General features: G+C 38.1%; 1 protein-coding gene across 2 annotated transcripts in view; it reads left to right on the top strand.

The window, feature by feature from the left end:
* ABHD2 (abhydrolase domain containing 2, acylglycerol lipase) overlaps positions 1-25,139 on the top strand; it is a 127,843-nt gene that overhangs the window by 66,244 nt on the left and 36,460 nt on the right. For both annotated transcript variants that reach the window (XM_043988719.1, XM_043988718.1), the window contains 2 exons: positions 14,865-15,040; positions 17,553-17,720. In XM_043988719.1, coding sequence (XP_043844654.1) covers positions 14,865-15,040; positions 17,553-17,720 — 344 coding nt within the window. The remainder of the gene's footprint in view (positions 1-14,864; positions 15,041-17,552; positions 17,721-25,139) is intronic.

The following is a 25,139-nucleotide window of genomic DNA, read 5'->3' as shown; positions in this document are numbered from 1 at the left end:
ATATGGTAGCATATATTATATAACCCATAGGAGTATGATTTGACGTGGACTAAAACTGAGTCCATGAAATACTGAGGTTCTTTATGATGAGGCTTTACTGATTTTAGGTTTTGATATGCTGATCTCAGAGATTTTACTAAATCACTTTATACTGAGTTAAACCTTGGGTGACCTGGTTAAACTGAGTTCAACTTGCTCAGATAATAGTAACTCTGAGTTCTTTTCCTTAACTTTAATGTTACAGAATTATAGTTTCTCTGTTTTGTAATAGCATTTTAATTTAGCCATAGCTACATCTCTGAAATAAATCATGTGGCTGTTTTGTTGTTTTTAAATGCTTGAAGTTTAAAATATGTACAGTTTAAAAAATACAAGCCCTATAAATATGAACAGGTTTTGCCCAGTACTAATATTCCAAGGTCCAAGTTACATTAGGTGAGGAAGATTTCATTTAGTTTCCTTGGTCTATCTATTTTTGTCCCTTCAATCAAAGAGGAATTCTCTATAGTGGAATTTTCTCATGCATAATCTTGTAATTCCAGAACAGAAGAGCCTTAGTATAGCATCTAGCAAGAGCCATGACAATGCAGTGTGTCATAGCCATGGAAGTGTTTGTGCATTCAGTGAAGAAAAATGCTGTTTCCAAAGAATAGTTCTGAAAAACTGGGCACTTTGCTTTTATTATGGCAATGGTCCTGAAATGTTTAATTCTAAATATAATTGCCATAAGAGATCCATCATTTCCTTATCATCAACTCTCCTTACCCCTAGAGTCTATGTGATGAGCTATGTAGAATATGAAGTACATAGAAGCCCCCTAGAAGGAAGCAGCCACAAATGACTTACTCTGCTCTTTGTGTCATCCTAATCTAGAGGTCTTTGCCTTCCTCTGTGTCCCAGTGCACAATCCATTTTAAGCCTGGACACGCCAGATGGCTGAGTTAAGTTTTGTGTACCAGTTGAGATTCCCTCACCTTCTTCCATCACTGAATGGTGTCCAGAACCACCTGGAGCTACCTGCCATATTTAAACTGCTCTTCCTATTAAATAAGTGCTTTAGAGCTAAAATCAGCCTCTGGGAATAGGGCTTTTGAGGAGGTGTCTGAAGTAAAATTGAATAGCAAGAGTAAGCCCCAGTATAGGTTTTTCCCAGAATCTGAAAAGAAAGCTCTAGTTACTTTCTCATGCAGGATAAAACCATCTGGTTTTAGTTATATGACTAGTGTTGAGAGACTAAAAGTATAAATTAATCCAACAGAATTGACCACATTTCAAAACACATAAGTGAACTTGTAGCCTATCATTATATTTGTTGCTGATAGTATTTACCTTCAGAAAGACACCACTAACTTTATTTTCTTGGGGGAGGAATAACAATGCTAGATATGGATTTGTGATGATTGCAAGAAATGGTATCATATGAGAGAAGGAACAGAATAGGTGGAGAAATTCTAAGTACAAAGGTTTTTGAATATCACTATCTGGTTGGCTTTTCTTTTTTCTTTTCTTTCTTTCTTTCTTTTTTTTTTTTTCAGGGCAATGAGGGTTAAGTGACTTGCCCAGGGTCACACAGCTAGTAAGTGTCAAGTGTCTGAGACCAGATTTGAATTCAGGTCCTCCTGAATCCAGGGCCGTTGTTTTATCCACTGCTCCACCTCGCTGCCCCCTTGGCTTTTCTTTTTATGCATCCATTTGGTCTGTCAAATTCCTTGCCAAGATGTAGTAGAAGGAGACTTAGATTTGAATTCTACCTTTCCCACTTACTATATGTGACCAAGGGCAAATCACCTCATCTCTCTGGGCCTTAATTTCTCCATTTACAAAATGAAAGAATTTGAGATGATGATCTTTAAGGTCCCTTCTGGCTCTAAATCCTGTGACCTCATGATCTCTTTGCTAGTCATTCCAGGTCTATATCTTAAGGCTAAAAATAAATCCCATTGTAGGAGCAAAGGTCTTCTAATATCTTTATTTTTCTTGGTGAAAAGATAACATTTCCTGTAGGACTGAACATTATGCCTCTTTGCTGAATCCGAGTCCCTGTTTAAAGCAAACAAGCCCCATTATGATGGACAGTCGGCATGAAAAGTATTGATGTAAATGAAAGCCATTTCTTCTGACTCACTTCATATTAAACTGCTCGTCCCACACACATTAGCCTGGCTTTTAATGCTTTGCAACATTTGAGCATTATGGCCAAGGAAATAAGTTGTTTGCCAGCTTTTAAGAATGAGCTCTTTCAGGAAAAATGGGGAATGCAGTTCCATGGCAAATCGCTGGAGGTCTTGAGAAGAGTCCTTTGGGGGGGTGGATGGGGATTGAGTGTCACAATCTTAGCTGAGTCATGCATCCTATTCACTCCTTATCCCCACTTATTTGTAGTATCCTGTCAGTACCATGTTTTCACAGAAGGGAAACTAAGGCACAGAGAGGACAAATGAATTGTCTGCCTTCACCCAGTTCACAGATCAAATTAGGAATACATCCAGGGTTTCCTGGCATTTCAGCCAGCGTTAGATTCACAAGTAGTTTTTGTCCAGTGAAACGACCAAAATAATTGGTGTTCTAGTATGAAATGTTAAAAACCACAAATCCTGTAGGAAAATTATTCCTATGTCATCAGATGTCCCCCTTTTTTTTAGAAGATCAAATGAATGAGTTCTGGGTTTTAAGCTCCTATAGGCAGCTGGTTAGAGATGTGCTTTGGGTTATTTCTTAAATTTTGAGGATCTGGGGTAACTCTTTTCTGTGCTATGCTGCTGGGTTTTAAGCAGTTATTCATCACTCCTTTTTAAAGGTTTCCATATTTATATCTTAGTCATATTTCCTCTCTAAGGCGATCAGAATCTGAATATATTCTGGGAGGGGTAGAAATAAAAATGAGTAAAGGTTTACTTTTGTAACGTCACCACTTGCTCTGATTATTGCATTGTTGACTTCTAAACACAGGGAGAGGGAGGGAGGGAGGTTGTCTGTTTCTTCCCCCTTTTCCCAGTATTTGACTTTGGGGTGTCATTCAGTTGGTCCTCATTAAACAAGTCAACATTTGAAATGGTTTCAAAGGCTAACTTAGTTACTGAAATATCTCTGGTTGGTAGCCAGCAAATAGTGAATAAGTACCCCAACTCCTCAAGATCTTAATCTTATGAAAAGAAATATAATTACTGGTCTCCAAAGCTTTTTTTTTTAAGCTACAGATTGTACCAACAGATCTAAAATACATTAAGATTACCATTACCGTTGGGTAGTCTTGATTTAAGAAAAAGAATTTTTTTATTGAAGCTATTAATCCCTTATGTGAAAACAACTGGATGTTTTCCCCAGAATATTTAGTGATATATACTATGAAAGGGCACTGGACTTAGAGCCAGAACACCTGGGTTAGAGTTCTGACTCTGTATGGCAATTGCCTTCTGCACTGTGAGGATCAAATGAGAGAATACATGTGAAAACTGTAAAGTACTATACCAACATAAGGTATTAAATTGGTGTTTACATAATCATCTCCTGCATTCAAGAAGGATATAAATGAAGAAGTGCATAGGTGAGAGGAGAGATCTCTAACAGGTTATTAAAAAGAAGTTAGGAAAAGGATAAATACCTAGTCTCCTGAGGCTGGCATTATAAAGGAGAGCCATGCTCTCACTCACAGTAACAGTCCTCACTCACTGTCACTGTCAGAGACAAAATCTCTTATGTTTTCTTGACACAGCAAGATTTCAGTGATACCCCAGCCCCTTCTAAAGAATTCAGGGCTAAGTACCTATGTGATGTAATTCTTATTCCTGTGAAATAATAACTGTTACTGGCCCTTTTTATGGCAGAAAAAAAGTTTCCTGTGAGTGTGATTTAGATAGAAAATCAGATCTGCCTGACAGTTCTTTAGTCCAGCAGACTCTGAACTAATGATAAACTTTGGAAGCTCTTACTCCTCACTCAGTCTCTTTTAGTCCACATCATTTTGTGTTTTTCTTTTATCAATACTATGGCCACATATTGATAAAAGAGTATGATTAAGGTATTCATATACAACCTAAGAGTCAACATTCCAGAGTTTCTAATCTAAAAATGTTACTCCCAAGATTTTACAACAGTAGGCTGGTTCAAGATGTGACTGTTGGCAAGGACTTTACTACTTGGTTTTCATCATCTATAAAATAACAGACTTCATGACCTTTCAGGTCACTAGCAGCCCTAATACTTTATAATGTTTACTTTTGGAGGGGCACAGCAATGAGGGTTAAGTGACTTGTCCAGGGTCACATAGCTAATAAGTGTCAAGTGTCTGAGGCCGGATCTGAACTCAGGTCCTCCTGAATCTAGAGCCGGTGCTTTATCTACTGCACCACCTAGCTGCCCCTATAATGTCTACTTTGTAGCTGTCTCCTATCTATTGGTGTTGTGTTAGAGGAGAAAAAATGGCTAGAATGACTCCAAGCATGACATGATAGAAATAGCTCTGAGCAGGGAGCCCAGAGACATGAGTGCTTGTCCCAGTTTTGCCCCTCAGTAGTTGTGTGACTTTGGGCCTCTGACCTCTTTGGGCCTCAGTTTTTCATATATAACATGATGACATGGTTGGACTAAGCGAACTGTAAGGTATAACAGCATAAAGAGGGAGAAACAGAAAGTGGACTGAAATTAAGAGCCAGGGAAGACTTGGATTCAAATTCTTCCTCCTATATTTATTAGTTGTTTAAACCTTGAACAAGTCATTTAATCCCTCCACTTTTCAGTTTCCTCATCTGCAAAATGGGAATAATAATAATACTACATATGAATGTTGTAAGGAGCACACCATATAAATGTTAAAATTATGACTTCAGATAGAAAGTATACAGAACTTGATTAATAAGCTGTGGCACAGTTGACTAAAATTCTGGTCTTATGTATGTTACTACAATAGGAAACTGCAACAGGGCAAAGTCCCACAATTTCAGAACTTAGAGCATAACAAAGGAAACAATTAAACAGGTTGGCATTTTAGATTCCTTTTTAAATATCAGAGATTTCTTAGAACCCATGGTTTCCTCTCTTGATTCCCCTTCCTTACACACATACACACATACACACATACACACATACACACATAAATATTGTGGAACAGAATGTGCCCTGATCTGATGCACAAGAACAATCAAAATGTCAGTGCGGGGGTTCAAGAAACTATTGAGGTCCCAAAATATATGAGTATGTTTCATCCTAGTGGTTGGTGACCTGGCACCTGGGGGGGGGGTGAATACAGCGAAATAGAAAGCTTTTTAAAGAGAATTAGATGCTAGAAAAGGGTATTCTGCAGCCCTCCAGTACAAATCAGAAGCACAACCCATTAACTAACCAGATACAAGTTAGCTAAGAAAAGAGCAAATAAGCACCTGATGAGGGAAATTTGTCCAAATACAAAGAACCTGTATAAAATAGAATAAAGTGCCTGATCTTAGGATTTAATAAAGAGGAACTGAGTAAAATCTAGAATAGGATAAACCCACTAAGGTAGAGCTATAGAAAAAGAAGTCATCAATCTGGAACAGAGGGGTGAATCCAGAAGTCAGCAAGGATAGGACTGAATAACCTAAGGATTTGTGGTGACAGGCTAAACCAGGCAATGAAACATTGTCGTCAAATCCTCTTGTCAAGAGCCTAGCTAATGATAAGCTGCACCAGGTTTGATAAAACTGGATTTTTATCATTTACTAGTGCCTTGTCAGTGTGTTTTCTAACACTGTAGTAAGAACCATTTTCTGCCTTGCTGGTGAGACGAGTAAGAAATGGGGGTAGTGGAGAGAAGTAAATAAGAAAAGACACAGTCCTAATGGCAAAGTCTAGTTGATTAACTGCCAAATACCTATTGGACTCTCTTTTCAGGGTACAACGGGGGAAATACACAAAAGGTAAGACCTGGTTCCTCCCTTCAAGAATCTTAAAATCTAGCAGAGAAGATAAAAATAGGTGAAAAGATGAAAAAAAGAGTGAGCATTCAGTACAACATAAGGGCTGTCACAAAGTAGTGCAGCGTTTAGTGTGAATGCTTGTAGTACAGTCCAGTGTTTAGAATGAATGGGATAGACAAATGTGATAGGAATTAAGAGGAGCACTGTGAGCCACAGTGTCAATCAACAAGCTTTTATTGAGCACTCACTCACTGGTCCAGGAAGACTGTGTAAAGAAGGACATGATCTTTGTCTTAAGTAGAAAGCAGAAAAACTCCGATCCTTGAAGTGGTAACAGCAGAACGTTGGTGACTCTTTTGCCAGAGAAAGGATATTCTGTCCTCATCCCAGTATTGGTTCTGTTCTGCCTTCACCGTCAGGGGATCTATTTGGATACCTGGTTAAATGTCAGAATTTCAAATTTAACCTGAAAGCCTTGGTCCCTTTTATCTTCTACTTAATTTTTGTAGGGTTTTTTATTATTTTATTTCTAGGAGTCTTTTAGTTTGCTACTATATTTCCATTGCATCTTTGTGATGAATCTAGAATGTCTTTTTCTCTTCCTGAGAGAGAAGTCATCAAACTATTAAAAACTCGATAGTCTGACGAGATTTTTTAATAGGCAGATGAACTTAAATTGCCTATCCTAGCTTCTTAAAAAATTTAACACCTTGGTTTTCAAGTCAGGCTTTCCTGTCCCATCATAAGTTAGAAAAAGTCACAAAGAAAAAATTATCTTCTTTTTTGGTTAACAGGATTTGGAGCCACATCTGTTTCCTCTGGCTAGTCCGAGAAATCGTGCAGAGTTTTATAATGAGTTCTTCTTGTTTCAAAATAAAGAACTGTGCTATGTGCATCATGTCCAACTGACTCAGTGGGAATTTCAGCTCTGTTTGATGAGGACTCTTCTTTTTAAACCAACAGTGATCTTTCATTTTTCATATAGGGCCTACTATTTTATATACTATTGTTGTCCAGGTGCCTATTGCCTAGGAGTTCAAAGCACTTTGTGGATATCTGGGGATGGTTAAAAATCTAGTCTTGCCTAAAAAACAGGGGAATGGATCTGTTGACACTTCCAGACTCCTTCTAATGTAATTCTATCGTATTTGTTACTTATTCTTATAGTTAGTTAGCGTGTTCTTGAGTCAAATACCTGCTATGTCTAAGGCACTATGTAATACATTGTCCCCTGGGGGGGAAAAAAACCCAGTCTCTTAGGGAGCTTACATCATGGCAGAATAACTATGACAAGGTAGAATATTGAAGTGTTTTAAAGAAGAACAAAGTGTTTTAGGAGATCAAAAGAAGAGGAGATTATATCTGGCTACGTGGTGGGTTGGGAGAGTGCTGAGTCGGAACAAGGAATAGACTAAGCCCAAGGCAAAAGATAAAGGAGAGCACAAACAAGGAACATTTTTAAAATTGCTTTTTATTATTATGTATTTTATTGCCAGATCTCCATGGCATGAAGGTATTTTGTATTAAGTCAAGTCACATTTTACAGTGAAGAGTCAAAGCCTTCAGTGGCCTGTAACACATTGAGGACTCACTTTTCAAACACTGGGTACAGCACACAAGTGCCAAGGCCCAGCTCTGCCCTTGGGGAAGTTGGGAGGGAGAGAGATGAAGAAAATCTTCATAAATGTGGACTTTCTGGTCCTTTTTGTCACAGATATAAAGCAGTTTCTATTCTTTCCCCTCACCATTCATTTCCCCCAAGCTCTTTTCTCTGCTATATATAGTATATGTAATAGCACATTATTTCCTATGTGTGCTAAAATGTGTGTATGTGTATGTATGTGTATATATGAATGAGTGTGTGTGTGTATATATATGTGTGTGTGTGTGTGTGTGTGTGTGTGTGTATGGGAGATACCTACATTAATAATATGTGTGTATATATTTTATATATAGGCATATATATGCACACGACATATTTCTGTGATATGTGTGTATGTATATGAGGTGTGTGCACACATGTGTCCCATATATACATGTATATCACATGTGTGTCGTGTGTGTGCCTGTATATGCAAGATATCTATATCCCATGTAACTATAAAGTTATGAGATTTATTTTAATGAGACATCAGAATTTGAATCCAAATGAGTATTGTCCTTGAAAATAGACTTCTTTGAAGTTAAACGTTTATTCCAGCAATGTTGCAATTACTCAGAGTTTTGGGAATTTCTGTAACTGCCTTGGAACCATTCTGCAAGCCATATAAGAAAATCAGTTTTGTACCTTTACTTTATAGTGACTCTTCATTTTTTTCAACCAAAGTAGTTATTGCCCAGCTTGACCACCTCCAAATCTCATTCATCAGACATGATTAAAATTACTTTTGGCCATTTCCAAAAATCAAGTCCACCTTTAAAGGATTAAAAACACGATTGATGGTGTTCAAAAGAATATGCCTTAGGATCTATAAGTACTTCCAAAGGTGAGGGTCAAAAAATTGTTTCAAGTAATGGCATCTTGCTGCAATAAATGACATTTCAAGGTGACTCTTTTGAAATATCCAAAATACTTATTGTAGTATATAAATTCTAACAGGTTTTTTTGGATAATAAACATTTTTATTTAAAGTTGTGAGTTCCAAATTCTATCCCTCCTTCCCTCCATCCCTTCCCTGAAGCAGTAAAATTTGTTTTTTTTAATTAGTCATGTTACTCTGACGATCTTTATCATTTAAAGAATTTAACTCTAATAATTCAAAATATATTAATCATTAAATTTATAGTGGTTCCATTAAGCTAGTTCTGAAAACATTTTTTTAAAAAAGAGCATTCCCTGGGGGCAGCTAGGTGGCACAGTGGATAAAGCACCAGCCCTGGATTCAGGAGGACCTGAGTTCAAATGTGGCCTCAGACACTTGACACTTACCACCTGTGTGACCCTGGGCAAGTCACTTAACCCTCATTGCCCTGAAGCAAAAAAAAAAAGAGCATTCCTTTAACATGAGTGCTCTACTATTAAAAAGAGGGAGTGAAAAAAACTTTTGAAAGCAAGAGAAGTAGTAATTGTTTCTAGATCATCTTTGTGTAGCTCTCCAAAATTCATTTTGCTCTCTCATACTGTGTAAAAATATAGACAAATATGATTTTTTCTGACATAAATAGTAAAGAAGTACTATAAGACCTGTCTATTTCCTTATGTTTCTTTGGTTTTAAAATGTCTAAAATTAGTAAATTGGCTTTTTGCCCCAAAGAAGTGAATATTTGTACTCTCTTGAGACCCCATACCCATAAGCCTACTGCCCCATTAGTCAGATAAAATGCAGCTGAGCTTTTTGAGACAATAGGGTCTCATGATATATCATTAGCAGTGTTTTTACAGAGCTCCAAGGTTAGCAATAAGGGCATAGCCATGTTTCTCTTCTTTGTTCTCATCCCTGCCCAAGATTTTCCTTCTACAGTGATCTAGTATGGTTGGAGCCCCAGATTTGGTTAGGATTGGGAGAATTACTTGCTTTGGTTCTAGGGCCCAGGATACCTTCCTAATTATTATAGTGCAAGGTTTCCACTTTCTTTGATGTGTTTCTTTCACGCTTTCCTTTTTGATTTTGATTTCTTAAAATTTCATTAACCATCATACTTTTACCCTGTACTGTCATGCTTTTATCTCGCCAGCTAAGTACTTGAATAAAAATTCTTACAGAACTTTAGGAGCACCCAGATGAGTCAGTGGGGTGTGTGCATTCTTTTCTCTGAGTCACTGTAGATTCCATTGCCCCAAATATAATATAAAGGATCTTTGTCTGAGGGGGAAAAACAAACAAAAAAACATGTCAGCACTAACTGAAGGTCAATATTTTCTGGTGCTTTGTGGGGTTTGGGAAGTAAAAGAAGGGGACATGGGGGGAGGCAACAAATAGCAGGATTCTTGGAATTAAGACTAAATGTCAATATGAGGGATTTTTTTTTTTATGATTGTTAAATACTACCTTGGGTTTTATGAAGTACCTCTCCCCAATGAGCAGTAGTACCTTGACTAGGAAATTAGTGGTGTTACCTGCAATTCAATTAAACAAACATTTATTAAATCTTTTTTTTTTAACGTGCAGAGGCCTTTCCTAGATAAAGTAACACACTGATTATCCCATTTTGTAGTTGAGGAAACAAAGGTACAAAAAGTTGTAAATGATTTGTTCAAGGTTACATACCATTCCACAGCAAAAGACAAACTGGACTATAGATCTGCTGATCCCAGGTAAGTGCTCTAACCACTGCCTCAGGCAGCTTCAATTAAACAGGGGTTTATCTTTCTGAATTCCTTCTATTCATCATTTCTTATTTGTTTACATTCATATGCTGTAGTTTGTTCAGCTATTCCCAATTTATGAGTGCCCATTCTGTTTCCAGTTTTTTGCTACCACAAAAAAATCCTAGTACTGAGAACTTTTGAAGAAAATTATGGAATAGTTTCACAAATCTATGGGCCATTAACATTTTCTTCTACCCTAACATTGCTAGCCACCTATAAAACATTCACCATACCTTTTTAGAACTCAGCTAATTGATAGTGAAGATATCTGCTGGCTGTCAGCATCAGAAATAGGAATCAAAATGCCAATGCTCTGAAGTCCCAATCACTCTTTATTTTCAATCAGAATCTATTTGGTGAGTGTCTGCTAAGTACAAGACATTGCAGTAGGCAGTCTGTGGGAGCACAAAGACATTATGTGAATCCATCACTCACCTCCTTAAAAGAACCCCAAAAGGAAGTAGTGAGGCCAAACAAAAAGAGGACTATTGAAACTTGTTTTTTAAAATGCACAGAGGAGAGCAAGAGGAAGTTCAGAAGGAAGCATCTACATGCCAGATCATTTTTAAAGTAACATGTGAAATGTATTATTTCCTTTTTTTTAAAGCAAACACAAATGGTATGAAATGGAGATGCAATTTCATATGTAATCCCTTTGTTGTAGTCTGCTGTTTTTATGGAAGTGTTCCTTTTTTGATGTTTAACTTCAGAATTTAAAAATAATTTTAAAAAATATTCAGTAAATCTTTAAGTGCTCCATAAATGCTGACTAATATTATTATCATTGTTATTGTCTCTATGAGAAAACCATAGTTTAGGGTGCTATCAATTGAAATAATGTAAGTTTGAGCACTCCCTATATTTAGCTGTCAAATAAGTGATACAAACACGTAAGTACTACACATGTAAGAGGCAGAGTGATTAAGTTTCACAGAAGAGGTGGAACTCCAGCTGGGCTTTGAAAAAATGGGCAAGGGAAAAAAAATGGAAATACATAACAAGGACATTCTGAATAGAGTAAGCAAAGAAAGGCATAGAAGCAGGTATGTTTGAGGGACCGTGACTAGACAATACTGCCTGGTATATAAGATTTAAATTTTCTTACTTGCCTACTGTATTATCTTGGAAACCCATAACAGAAGGAAATGATGGAATGCTAGACCTAGAGATCATTTAGGCTAGCCCTATCATTTTACAAAAGAAACCAAGGACCAGAGAGGTTCAGAAATTTGCCCGAGATAACATTACTAATCAGTAGCAAAGCTAGGACTTGAACACAGATTTCCCAGTGCTGAATGGATTGATTCTCTATTTGCTTTAGACTATGCTACTTCCCTTTAATGAGAAAATGGATTAAATTGGCCAGTTTCCTGAGTGGTGATGGTAAATAACTTAAGAGCTACCAAGAGCACATATGAAATCTCCATCCCTGAAATTCTTTTAAAAGAGAATAGACAACTACTTTCCAGAGTGATTTAGACACTTCCCTCTGCCCCCTCCCCAAAAAAAACACCCAAGATATACCACATTATTTTCCAAAGTCCTTCAAGTTCTATGATTTTGTAATTAAAGCCAGATGTTGATAATAAGTCCACTGGACATAAACCTGATTAGTCTCTGTTCTGTTTAGGATCTAGTTTGTTTTGGTAGGTAGTCAACAAGTTCAATAGATACCCAGTTTTATTTTTTGAATATTTTGTTTATTGAAGGTAAGAATGAATAACTCCAAAAGCACTGACTGTATGCCCACTATGGTACCTAATGAATATTAAGGCTTTGAATTTTTTGTTTTGTTTTTTGGGGTTTTGTGGGGGGGAGGGGGTGGGTGGGTGGGTGTGTATATGTATGAGGCAATTGGGGTTAAGTGACTTGTCCAGGGTCACACAGCTTGTAATTGTCAAGTGAGGTCAGATTTGAACTCAGGTCCTCCTGACTTCAGGGCCGGTGCTCTATCCACTGTACCACTTAGCTGTCCCATATCTAATGAACATTAATTGAATTGAATCGCCCTATACTGGACTAGCTAGTCATCATGATGGTTAATTACATTTAGGTTGCCTATCTCAGAGGACTGTCATAAGACTCAAAAGAGAATTTAGATAAAATATTTTGTAAGCCAAAAGGTGCTTTATAAATGTCAGTTATTATTATTATTGCTACTTCTATTATTACTAAAAACAATTTGCACAGTTCCTATTATCCTCTTTACTTTCTAGGTGGGGAAATGATGAAATATAAAACATGACTTTGAGAACATATAAAATAATGCATGATTGTATCAGAGCCAAAACTAGTAAGGGGCTACCAGGGCTTTGTCCTAATGGACTGAATTATTTAAAGGGCACTTACAGTACTTGAAAGCTTTCAACATTATAGACACAACAAGGCTTAATATCTAGTTAACAAGAATAATTAGTTAAAACAGAAGCCTACCAGATGGTGCTTCCTCCTCCCCAATTGGCCTGGATCCCTAACACCCATCACTCACTAGGCTTACCCTGGGCTTGGTTTGTGGTACTTGTCCCAGCTGCAAAAATTCCTAGTTATAGCTTTTCCAAATATTAGAGGGTGTAGAATAAAAGGTATGAACAGAATAGAGTTAGGTTACAAAAAGAAGGCCTGCTTAGAGAAGTTTAATTTAAATATGGTTTTTAGAGAAGTAACAGACATCACTTGGCAGAACTCATTTTTTACTATTAATAAATACTGTGCATTGAATAGATTACAAATAACTATTTCATATTAGACAACTGTGCTTTTATAGTGGGCACAGATTTGAAATTTAGAAACACAGATTCTATTCCCAGCTTTGCCCCTTTCTTAGCTGTCATAACCTGGGCTAATCAAGTAACCCCCTTAATTCCTCAATTTCCTCATCTATAAAATGAAGAAATTGGATTAGATGAATTCTGAGGACACTTTCAGCTATAAAATATTATGATTCTATACTCTAAAGAACAAACATTTTTAGATTTTCTTTTTCATTATGAACTTAATCATCAACATTTCATTATACAAAAAAGGTTTGTATATGAAACAACCTCAGTTATGTAGAGTTTTTTTAGGGTTTTTTTTAGTATATTTAAATTTAACACAATAGTAACAAAATTGCTGTTTTTCTGCACCCCCTTCCCAAACTTCTTTTTGTTCTGTGTATATTTTTAAAGTTTTGTTGATGCTCTCCCCTTCCTTTTTTCCTTCCTTCATCCCCATCACTAACTCAACTCTAAGTACAATCAAGCAAAACAATTCAACATATTGACCACATCTGAAAATCCATGTCTCATGCTGTACCTCTAGTGCCTCACCTGGGTGGCTTGCCCTAAAAACCAAACTTCAGCTAGTTGCTCTAACAGGGAAAAATTACTAGTTCTAGCAAAGTAATTTATTACACTTATCCTTGTACTTTCTGTTGTTTTTTAGTCCAACTTAAAATCTATTAGTTTGTACCTTTCTTTGTTTACTGCATTCATGAACAATCATCAGTAAGACATAATCCTTCAATATAGTTTTTATATTTTCTATCAGGAACCTGTGTCACTCAGTATTTTCATATAATGATATAATGATAATTGCCAGAAGGTGCTGTGCCTTGCTTGAGCTTAGTCATTATCCTGTTAGTGCCTGCTTTGGACTTATAACTGTGGGGACCAATTTTTAATTGAGGAGTGCTAGCTAAGCGGCTCGCCGCAATATTGGGGCAAGGAAGGAAACCGGCAGCCTCCCTCAAAACAGAACAAGATTTATTTTAACAAGAACGAGCTTAAAAAAAAACACAAACAGGATCAGTAGGATCAAGGGAAAGGAAATAAAAATGGGGAAAGGGAAATTACAATACCTTAAAAATACCACCGCCCAGGAATCAGCTGAAAATACGCAGAATGCCCAATTCTCCTCCCCCAAACCTAGAAACACCCCACACAGTCCCAGCCAATGGGATGGCCGCTCTGACAGTCACATGACTGCCCTCACTAGGCTTCCAATCATTATAATTTTGCCAGGCCCATGTAGGGGTCGGCGAGTGGTGATGACGTGAGGTGCCAGAGCCCTGGCAATGGCTACAACCAATGGGTTTGCGGAGCCCCAGGCCAGTGCTCGCCGAGGCATAAAAACCTCAAATAACAATTAATTCTTTACATAGCATAGACATGAAATTTAGGGTTAGTACAGTGACTTGCTCATAAAGTCTGGGCGAAGGAAATATTTATGTTTGTTAACTTGTTATATATAAAAATGCCAAGAGAGAGCGTGATACAATAGAAAGAATCTGGGGTTTAGAAGCCTGGGGATCAGATCCTGGATCTGCCACTTACTACCTGTATGATCTTGTCGATTAATCTCCTTGAGTCACACTTTCCTCATCTGTAAAATGAGGGGAATGTTTTCAGTGGCTTCTGAGGGCCCTTTTGACTCTAAATTTGTAGCCTTGTACTCTCGTGAATTATTTAAAACACTCAGGTTTGTGATGTGTGTGGATCCTAGTGAGGATTCTAAAGTCATTTCGGGGCTAAAATACAATATGTTATATATCTTATATAATTATGTTCAGTACACAGAGTTTTCCCCAGTGTTATAAAATAGGTTACAAAGTTAGTGTTCTTGAAGACTTTTGAATACTTATGATATGTAGGGGGAAAGTAATCTTAATTTCTTTCTTTCTTTAGATATATTCCACCCTTGATATGGGGGAAGAGTGGACATATCCAGACTGCTTTGTATGGGAAGATGGGAAGGGTGAGATCACCTCATCCTTATGGCCACCGGAAGTTCATCACCATGTCAGATGGAGCCACTTCTACCTTTGACCTCTTTGAACCTTTGGCTGAACATTGCATTGGAGGTGAGCCAAGTTGGTTTGGATGGTTGTATTCTTACTTGGAAAGAATGGACTATTGAACAAGATACAATACTAGGCAATGTATAATTGTAAATTAAAAGGCTCTTATGAAACATTGTGATAGAGAAGTTGAGGAACAAGTCTCCAGTATTATCTGAGGAATCTTAAAAATGATTAAAAATCACTTGGTATATATAAGATACTATACAAGTACTAAAACTCTTTTCAAATGGTGTTATGCAAGCCCAAAAGTTTTCCCATATGAATTGCTGATGAGCTTATGTTAGTATTCATTCGTAGGGATGAAGCAATAACTATGGAAAGCAGCATGGCATCCTAGGAAGAACAAACCTAGACATGGGCTCTAATCCCTACTTTGCCACGAACTAGTTATTATGTGGCCTTTCTTAAGTTGCTTAACCAGTTTTGTCACCTGTATATATAATTTCACAGATTCCTCCTACCTCTATAACTTTATGAGCAGGACCATTCCTATCATACTCTTGACCTTATTTCTATCTGACCTTAATATATTCCAAAGGGCAGCTAGATGGTACAGTGGATAGAGCACTGGCCCCGGACTCAGGAGGACCTGTGTTCAAATCTAGCCTCAGACACTTGACATTTACTAGCTCTGTAACCCTAGGCAAGTCACTTAACCCCAATTGCTTCAAATATCCAGGGCCTTCTCCAGTTGTCCTGATGTATATCTTGCCACTAAACCCAGATAGCTCTGGAGGAGAGAGTGAGTCTGGTGACTTTGCACACCAATTCAGTGCAAGTCATGACATCACCCCGATGTCATAGTCCTCTTTGAGAATGAAGGACAGAAACAACAATATATCCCAATCACTTTATACTCATACACCTGATATATATGCCCATAGATACATGTATCTCCTAATACCTCCTCACATATAAAGATAGCCATGCATTGATGTGTGTATATGCCCATTATAGAGTAATTTGCCATTTTCTGAGTCCTGCAAATAAAAGAGCTAGATGTAAGCCAATAGTTGTTCAGAGAAACAAGAGAAAAGGGGAGAGGGTGTGACTTGGTGGGTGAGTAGAAGTATGAGGGCCGGGCCAGTCCTAGGCTAAAAAAAAAAAAAGTCATATTTTGAGTACTTTTTCTGCTGCCACTATGTAGTTCCTTTCTCTAGACACCTGATTTTTATGTGTCCCCTCTAAATATGGTAGCAGCCTTTGTGAATAATTTTTTAGAAGTGCTAATATTCTTGAATATATGATCTCATCTTGTAGAATGACATCTACATGCCCTATATGCAGGAATCTGCCATAGATGCTTATAATACTTAAGGTGAAAAATTACAGCAAATCTACCAAAACTCGAGGTCATTGAAATTCTCTAGAATTATCAGCCTTGTTAGTGAAAAGGAGGCTTTGGTTCAGATTGTGCATTTTGGAAACTTGTTTTGCATGCCCATAAGTTCACTAGCATGATAGTTTAGTAGTTTATTTCTCTAAGAGAGAAATTTGAAAGCATGTCCTCATGTTGTGGCATATTTTTACTTCCTACCTTATTTTACTTTCTTCTTAAAGAGTTTAGCCAGCCTGCTTTGCCAAGAGAAAAAACAGCCATGAGAGGGCAGGAAAGATGAGAAATGCTAACAGTTCAGTTCTGATTTATTCCTTTTAAAATGCTTATATTTCCAAGCCATTTCTTCCTAGGAAAGGCTGAAGATAATTCAAGGGTATTGTTAATATTTAGATTGCCAAAAACTCTAATAGAAGCAATAAAACTCTTACTGACTTTTATTTCTTTTTTTTTTTTTTTGGTGAGGCAATTGGGGTTAAGTGACTTGCCTAGGGTCACATAGCTAGTAAGTGTTAAGTGTTTGAGGCCAGATCCGAACTCAGGTCCTCTTGACTCCAGGGCTGGTGCTCAATCCACTGCGCCATCTAGCTGCCCCCTTACTGACTTTTAGAAAGAATTCTTGTCAGATATAAGTAACAAAGCACTTGTTGCTAGTCCAGTAGGGCAGCATTTCCATAATGAAAAGGTTAACAACTTATTCATATGGAGAGGCAGGACAGTGTAGTGGAAAGAGTTCTACTTTCAAGGTTCAATTTCACTTCTTACAAGCTACATGGAATTGGGCAACTAACTTGTGTGAGCCTCAGTTTCCTCATATGCAAATAGGAAATAATATTATTTAACTGGCCTACTCAGCAACAGATACATATGTGTGTATGCATGCATATACATACATATATAAACATACACATATGTGAGATAATGAAGTTTAAACTACAAAATGCTGTACAATGTAAAGTTGATAATATTTTAATACATTCATAAGCTAGAACATCTGGAGAGTTCCTCCTTATAAGACATTTGGAATTAAGTTCTCTCTTAGGCAAGGTGATGAAAACTTTTGTTTGATTGGGAACTAGGGAAACCCTCCCATTTCCTGACAAAATTGAATTTTAGCTTTTTCATTTAACGTCATCATTGATCTAATTTATTTGAATGTCTTTCTTCAACCTTTAGACGATGTCACAATGGTCATTTGTCCAGGAATTGCCAACCATAGTGAGAAGCAGTACATCCGAACATTTGTCGACTATGCCCAGAAAAATGGCTATCGATGTGCTGTGCTGAACCACCTGGGTGCACTCCCCAATATTGAGTTGACATCTCCTCGAATGTTCACTTATGGTAAGGGCAAAACCATGTCAAGTATAACTATTCTGATTCTCATTCTTGCCATACTAACCTGTGCAATAGCAACAGTAGAGATACACTATAGACCAGTAGATGCAGTATACTTCAATCATTTCTGACTTTCATAGCCAGAAAACTGCAGTGTTTGGGAGAGGATCAGGACAACTGGCAATGCATGATATGTAGCTGCTTTAGGATATCTTTAAACTTACCTTCCTATTCCATCCTCTTCGTGGCTATAGCTTAGTTTTCCCTTCACTTTTTTTTTTTTTTTTAGGTAATTGGAGTTAAGTGACTTGCCCAGGGTCACACAGCTAGTAAGTGTTAAGTGTCTGAGGCTGGATTTGAACTCAGGTACTCCTGAATCCAGGGCCGGTGCTTTATCCACTGCGCCATCTAGTATTTTTGTGGGGTTTTCTACTCCTGGGGTTCTTTTATTGCTGTTTTGGGGGTAATTGTATCAGGAACTCTATGTGTTTAATGTCTTTCCTCTGCCATCTTGGCTCTGCCCCACTTCAACTCCAAAAAAGTAAAGCTCACACCCTGTAATGGAGCTGACCAACCTATAGCAAAAACCAGAGGCCAAAATTCTAGGTTGTTTGGCGTGGCTTATTGCAAAATCAGTCAGTGCCTTGAGCCAGGTATTTAGTTCCAGAATAAGATTTCTAAGGGATTACCTTATCAACTGCCAGCCTTGGACAGAGAGCCACTTGAACCTGGGAAGCTCCTGATCACATTTGAGGCAAAAGGAAACATGTGACCGTGTCCTATTTGGTCTAAGCTCACTAAAACTCCATTAGAACAAACCAAAAACTGTAAATAAAAGACCTTTAAGACCACAAAAGCATAGACTCTCAAGAGGCCAAAGGTAAAGGTTCCTCAGAGATCATTTAGTCAAACATATCTGATTGGGAATCCCTTCACAAAATCCTTGACGAATAGTCAGCCAACTTTCAGTTTTCTCATCCTTAAAATAAGGGGTAAGAATACTTAGTAGTATCCACCTAATAGGCTTTTGAAAACCAAATAATATATAGAGATGGAGGCAGGGAGGGACAAACAGACAGAGATGCTAGTATCCATCCACTTTCCACTTGACATCTCAGGAGATACTTCAAATTCCAGTAATGTCACCTAATCCCTGTGTGACATTGAACCAGTCACTTAATCTCTCTGGTCATTAGTTTCCTCATCTGTGAAATGAGGGTGTTAGACTCATGCTATTAAAGGTCCCTTTCAGTTCTAAATCGGTGACCCTAAGGAAAGTTCACTATCTCAGAAATCTGCCTATTCCACTTTCCCAGAGCATTAATTAGTAAGTTCTCCTTCCCCTTCCCCTCCCCCCTCCACCCCAGACTGAGCTAGCATTTACCCCTCTTTACCCCACTCCTTGTTTTGCCCCCTAGTACCAAGTTTAAAAAGGCTTTAATCCCTTCTGTCCCTTGATAACCTTTTAAATATCTGACATTTCTTCTCCTATCCAAGAATTCTTCTCTAGACTAAACATAAATGAATGGAAACAGATTTTTAAAGTCTTTACTATGTGCTAAATACTGTGCTAAGCTCTGGTTACAAAAATACAAAAGCAAATAGAGCCTCTGTCCTCAAGGAACTTATATTCTTAAGGAAATTTATGTTATAACACACAAAGGAGGACAATAGACAGAGAGAGTGTTCTGGTGTTCTGTAAAATTATTGGGATGATGGGTGAAGGCCTAAGAAAATAGATTGACACACCCTTCTGGAAGCCATGTCAGTATTGCTTTCATTATGATTCCAGAGCTTGCAAGGTAGCAACTAGTGGCAAATGACTCCCGTCAAGTCAGACATGGCTCAAGTCGGCCTGATTTGAAATTGTGGGCCACACGAGGCACTCGCCAATCAGAACAGCAGGGGCACAGGACAGAAGTCCAGTCACTCTTCCTATGACACGATTTTCAGTCTCTTGCCCATCATGGTTGCCCTCTTCTAGATATACTTCAACATGTGAAAGCAGGTTGGTGATTAGAAAATAAGCTATATTACCAAAAAAAAATTAGTTAAAAAAAAAAGAGAAAATAAGCTATATTCGCACTCAAAGGACCTGGGTTTGAATCCTTGCTCTACTGCTGCCTTACCTGTCTTACCTTGGCAAGTCACTTAACCTCTCTAGACTTCGGTTTCCTCATCTGTAAGAAGAAGGGATTGGACTAGATGACCTCCGAAGTGCCTTCTAGTTCTCAATCTGTGATTTTCTGTCAATATCCTTCTAAAAATGCAGTCCTAGAATTAAACATCATGGGGGCGGCTAGGTGGCGCAGTGGATAGAGCACCAGCCCTGGATTCAGGAGTACCTGAGTTCAAATCCGGCCTCAGACACTTGACACTTACTAGCTGTGTGACCCTGGGCAAGTCACTTAACCCCCATTGCCCCACAAAAAAAAAAAAAAAAAGAATTAAACATCATTATCTTCCAGCTCTAGCTTATCCGTGTCAGAGAATCCAGGACTATGGCTTTCTTTGTTCTGGTTACTGAGTGGTAATTAATGCAGCCTGGCATCTCATTAGGTTTTTTTATTACATTAGCTATATTACATTGTTGAATCCTAGTGAGCATTCACTACAAAATTCCCATCTTATACTTATGCATGGATTTTTTTTTTATCCAGGTATAAGCCCTACTTTACATTTACTTAAGGACTTTGGAACTGTGATTTTAGTAAGCCTTAATAAATTTTATTTTATGAAATTTAGCATGTTGTACCTTGTCAGGAAGTTCTTGGATTCCAATTTTCTCATTCAATGGGTAAACTACCCTCCTGAGTCTTGTGTTATCCATAAATTTGATGAATATGTCATCATTCAAGTCATTGCTAAAATATTTAACAGTGCAAACTAAAGTACTAAAGATCTATGACATTCCACTAGAAACCGCCTTCTAGGGCAAGAGGATTCCTAACCTTTTTTTATGTCATTGACCCTTTTGGCAGGCCATGAAGCCCTGAAGCCTTGTGGATCTCTCCTCAGAATAATGTTTTTAAATACCTAAAATAAAATACATAAGATTACAAAGAAAACCAATTGCACTGACTAACAGTTATAAAAAAATTTTTTTAAGTTCATAGATATTTGGTTAAGAACACTTGGGGACATTGGTCAATTTAATCTTCATTGTTTTGGTCTGGTTATTCAATCAGTTTTGAAATGACCAAGGTTTACTTCCATCAAGTCCACAGCTATCTCAAGTATACCCCAAGGTTTTATCTTTTCTCTCTCTCTCTCCCCATCAGTTCCCTAGTGTTTGTCTATCATTTATATGGATATGACTCACAAACATATATGTCCAACCCCCAGTTGTTTCCTGAGCTTTAGTCCTGCATCACCAGTTATGTGTTTGACATTTCATACTGGATGTCCCAGAGACATTTCAAATTCAGAATGTCCAAAACTGAACTCATTATTTCCCATCCAAACCCTCCCCTCTACCAACCTTCTTTTTCTCTGTCAAAGGCACTGACATCCTTCCATTCTCTCAGGTTCAAAGTCTCAGAACTAGCTTACACTCCTCACCCTCCCTCACCCCACATATCAAGTAAATTGTCAAATTTTGCCATTTCCATATCCATATCTCCTCTTTTGACCCTTTCTACGTACATGGCCCCCACTTGAAGTCAGGCTCTTACCACTTCTCACCTGGGTTATTGCCAGAGACTCCTAACTGGTGTCTTACCACAGAACTGACCATTTCACTTCTCTGTCAATCAACTCTAATGACTCCCTGTTGTCTCTAGAATAAAACACAGTGTCCTCTGTTTAGCTTTTAGCCCTTTACAACCTGGCCTCAGTCTATCTTTCCACCTTTGTGGAATATTATCCCCCCACCCCGCATTCTATACCCGGCCAAACTGGCTGTCCTGCCTTTAACCTTCCATCTCTCATCTCTGCTTGTGTGCTGGCCAGCCCCCAGGCTGCGGCACCAGCCCCTCCTCACTCTGTCTCATAGGATCTCTCTCCTACTTCAGAACACAGCTCAAGTCCTGCCTTCTACATGAAACTGTTCTTGATCCCCTAAACTGCTAGTGCCCTTCCCAAGCTATCTTTTCTCTAAGCACTTTATATTTATTTCTATTTATTCTCTTTAAATTTATCCTATATATGCTTAGGAATTGACTTCATGTCTTCCCAATTAAGATGCCAGCTCTTTGGCACTAGGGATCGCCTCATTCATCGTGTTTGTGTTCTCAGCACCTAGGACAGTGCCTGGCTCAGAGGAAGCATTTGATTTTTATTCCCTTTCTCGCCATATGAACGTGTGCATTATTGCTTCACATCCATGGTCTTAGTTTCCCCATCTGTAAAATGAGGGTCTTGAACTAAGATAGGGCAGCTAGGTGGCAACCCTGGAGTCAGGAGGACCTGAGTTCAAATCCAGCTTCAGATACTTAACACTTACTAACTGTGTGACCCTGGGCAAGTCACTTGACCCCAATTGCCTCACCAAAAAAAAAAAAGAAGAAGAAGATAACCTCTGAGGTCCTTTCTAGCTCTCAATCTAAGAAACTGTTATGCTCATGACACCATTTGTTGTACTAATGGGTTGTACAAAGATGAACTTCAGAAATCTTATTGTCTAGCAGGAAAGATCAGATTTATGCAAATAAATATAGCAGGTTTTTTTTCTTTTTGTTATGGACCTATAGTTTCATCAGTATGGGAAACTTCTGGTATGGAAACACTCTACTAATCCAGATTGACAGCTTGTCTATAATTTACCATTTTAGAGAATTGTCTTGGGTACTGAGAGGTTAAGTGATTTGCCCAGAAGCAAAATTTAAACTGAGGGCTTTGCTGCTCCAAAGTCATCTCTCTAAGTGCTATGCTACACTGCCTAACCTGCAGTGCTAGGTTTAATGTCATGTCTCAAGAAAGATATTGGGACTTGGATGCCTTCCTGTTTCCACAATGCCTCAGCTGCCTCCTGACTCTGCTCTTGCCATCCCTTCCTCTCATTGGTGAGTTCTCTGCAGAACCTATGCTTTGGGTAAGGGCCCAGACCACCCATCCCTGAGTCTCTGGACTTAGCCGCCATGCCACCTAGCAGGTGTTCCCTTCTCCCCCATCTCTATGTTTCAACTCTCCTTTCTTGTGTTGTCCTCCCCTATTAGAATACAAGCTCTTTGAGGGCAGAATCTCTCATTATTTTTGCTTGTATTTCTAGCCCAATGCTTAGCACAGTGCCTGAATACGTAGTGAGCACTTAATAAACATTTGCTTGTTGACTGATTGGCCTTGTGGCACAAGCTCATTGTGACAATATTTATAAACATACTGTCTATTTAGGATGTTGTTGTTGTTATTGTTGTTTGTTGTTGTTTGTCCTTCATTCTCAAAGGGGAGGTGATATTATGATTTGCAATGAATTGGATTTGAGTGAGGGAGGACTGTGCAAAGTCACCAGTCTCACTCTCTCCTCTGGAACCAGTGGGTGCAGTGGCAAGATATACATCAGGACAATTGGAGGTGGTTTCAGAATGTTTAAAGCAATTGGGATTAATTGACTTGTCCAGGGTCACATAGCTAGTAAGTGTCACGTGTCTGAGGCCAGATTTGAATTTAGGTCCTCCTGACTCCAGGGCCAGTGCTCTATCCACTGTGCGACCTAGCTGCCCCAGTTTAGGATATTAGGCCTTCATTGGAAGAAAGGATAAGGGGGAAATTAAACATTTAGAGTGATTCCTTTCAGCTTCATAGAGTTCATCTTCTATCACTACTTTTACTTGTAAGATGGTATGGAAAAACAAACAACAGACCATGATCTGAGTATATTCTGAAGAGATTTAAGGCAAAAAGGTATCAAAATGACTCCATGTAGAGTGATTAAGCAACCCCAAATGCAGTATACATTAACCTAGTCTTTAAAAAACAACTAAAATGAACACGGTAGTTGTAGATCCTAATGATCTTTAACACAGTTAATATTTTTCAATTTAGGTTATCTCTAAGAGTTGCCTGGGGTGGGGGACCAATATTTACAGAATATTGGGCAGTTTTCTGCTACAGGGGGTAGTATCCTTGCAATCATACCTTCACTCTAATCTTATTCTCAGTCTTGTAATAAGAAGAAATGACAAACTTATTTGAAAAACCAAGATGTGGTCCATGTTCAGCCTGACACAACTGGACATCTATAAACATTCTCAATATTAAATTGAATGACTATCCAAGATGATTATGTGTGCTTTAATAAAGGCTTAACCCATAAAAAAGTATACTTTGTACTGGAGACCAGGGATTTGATGATGGAATTTGAAGGGAGAAAAAGGAAAATATTTACTCCCTCCTCCTTCCTTTGGTTTTATGTTTCCTAACCCATATTCGATGCCAACTAAAACGGGTACCTGCTCTGAGTTTCCTCTTAACTGATTTTTGAGTGGTGATAAACCACTAGAATGAAGCAACTTGGTGGCTCAGTAGATAGAACACTGGACCTGGATTCAGTCTTAAGGAAGACCTGAATTCAAATGTGACCTCAAACACTAGCTGTGTGACCCAGGCAAGTCATTTAACCTCTGTTTGCCTCAATCCACTGGAGAAAGAAATGACAAACCACTCCACTATCTTTGCCAAAAAAAACCCATGGACAGTATTGGCATGCTGTAGTCTAGGGGTCACAAAGAGTGGGACACAACTGAATGGCTGGACAATAACAACAAATCACTAGAAAAGACTTTCTGGTAGCATGGCCTTTGCCATTTTTAAACAGGTAAATTCTGCTGCTACTATGTTTGGGTCATATCTCTCCAAAGCAAACTATCCAGGTTCTACCTTCTTTGTTATCCTTTGAAGTTATTGGTGGACTATTGGCATGCTTCATTTAATTTTTGAAATAGCACTCACTCAACCTGATCTCCTAGATAGTTAATTGCTTAACTTCTTTCAGCTAGCCTGTTTTTTGATTTTTACCATTTCTGTGAATTGGAATGGTCCAAAACCCATCTTGCATGATCTAAGCAAATTGAGCAGACTAAAAATAAAGTCTAAAACTCAGGATGAGTAATAGACCCACTGCAGTGTGATTTCCAAAACAATCATTAAAGCAAAGAAAAAATAATGTACAATGCCGTGTCAGAACCAAGTATGTAAACCTCAATAACATCTAAATGGGATTGGGCACTTGGCTACAAAGGGATGCTGTGAAAAGCTGAGAAATTTTAAATGAAATTAGTTTTTTTAAATAAATAACATAGCCTTTCATAGGAACAGTGCAGTGGCAGAGATGTTTTGGCTTAATTTATCTTGTTTTTAAAACCTTGGACAGTGTTTGGAATGTACAGCATTTCCTATCAGTGGCCCTGAACAAGACCTAGTAAAATAAAGAATGTGTTCTGCTTTCTTTTTTTTTCCCTCCAGATGTCTAATACAAATAGGCTAATA

The sequence above is a fragment of the Dromiciops gliroides genome, chromosome 2 (genome assembly GCF_019393635.1).
Source record: "Dromiciops gliroides isolate mDroGli1 chromosome 2, mDroGli1.pri, whole genome shotgun sequence".
NCBI classification, from domain to species: Eukaryota; Metazoa; Chordata; class Mammalia; order Microbiotheria; family Microbiotheriidae; genus Dromiciops; species Dromiciops gliroides.
The sequence above is the reverse complement of the archived record's forward strand: the minus strand, read 5'-3'. Positions and strand labels throughout refer to the sequence as shown.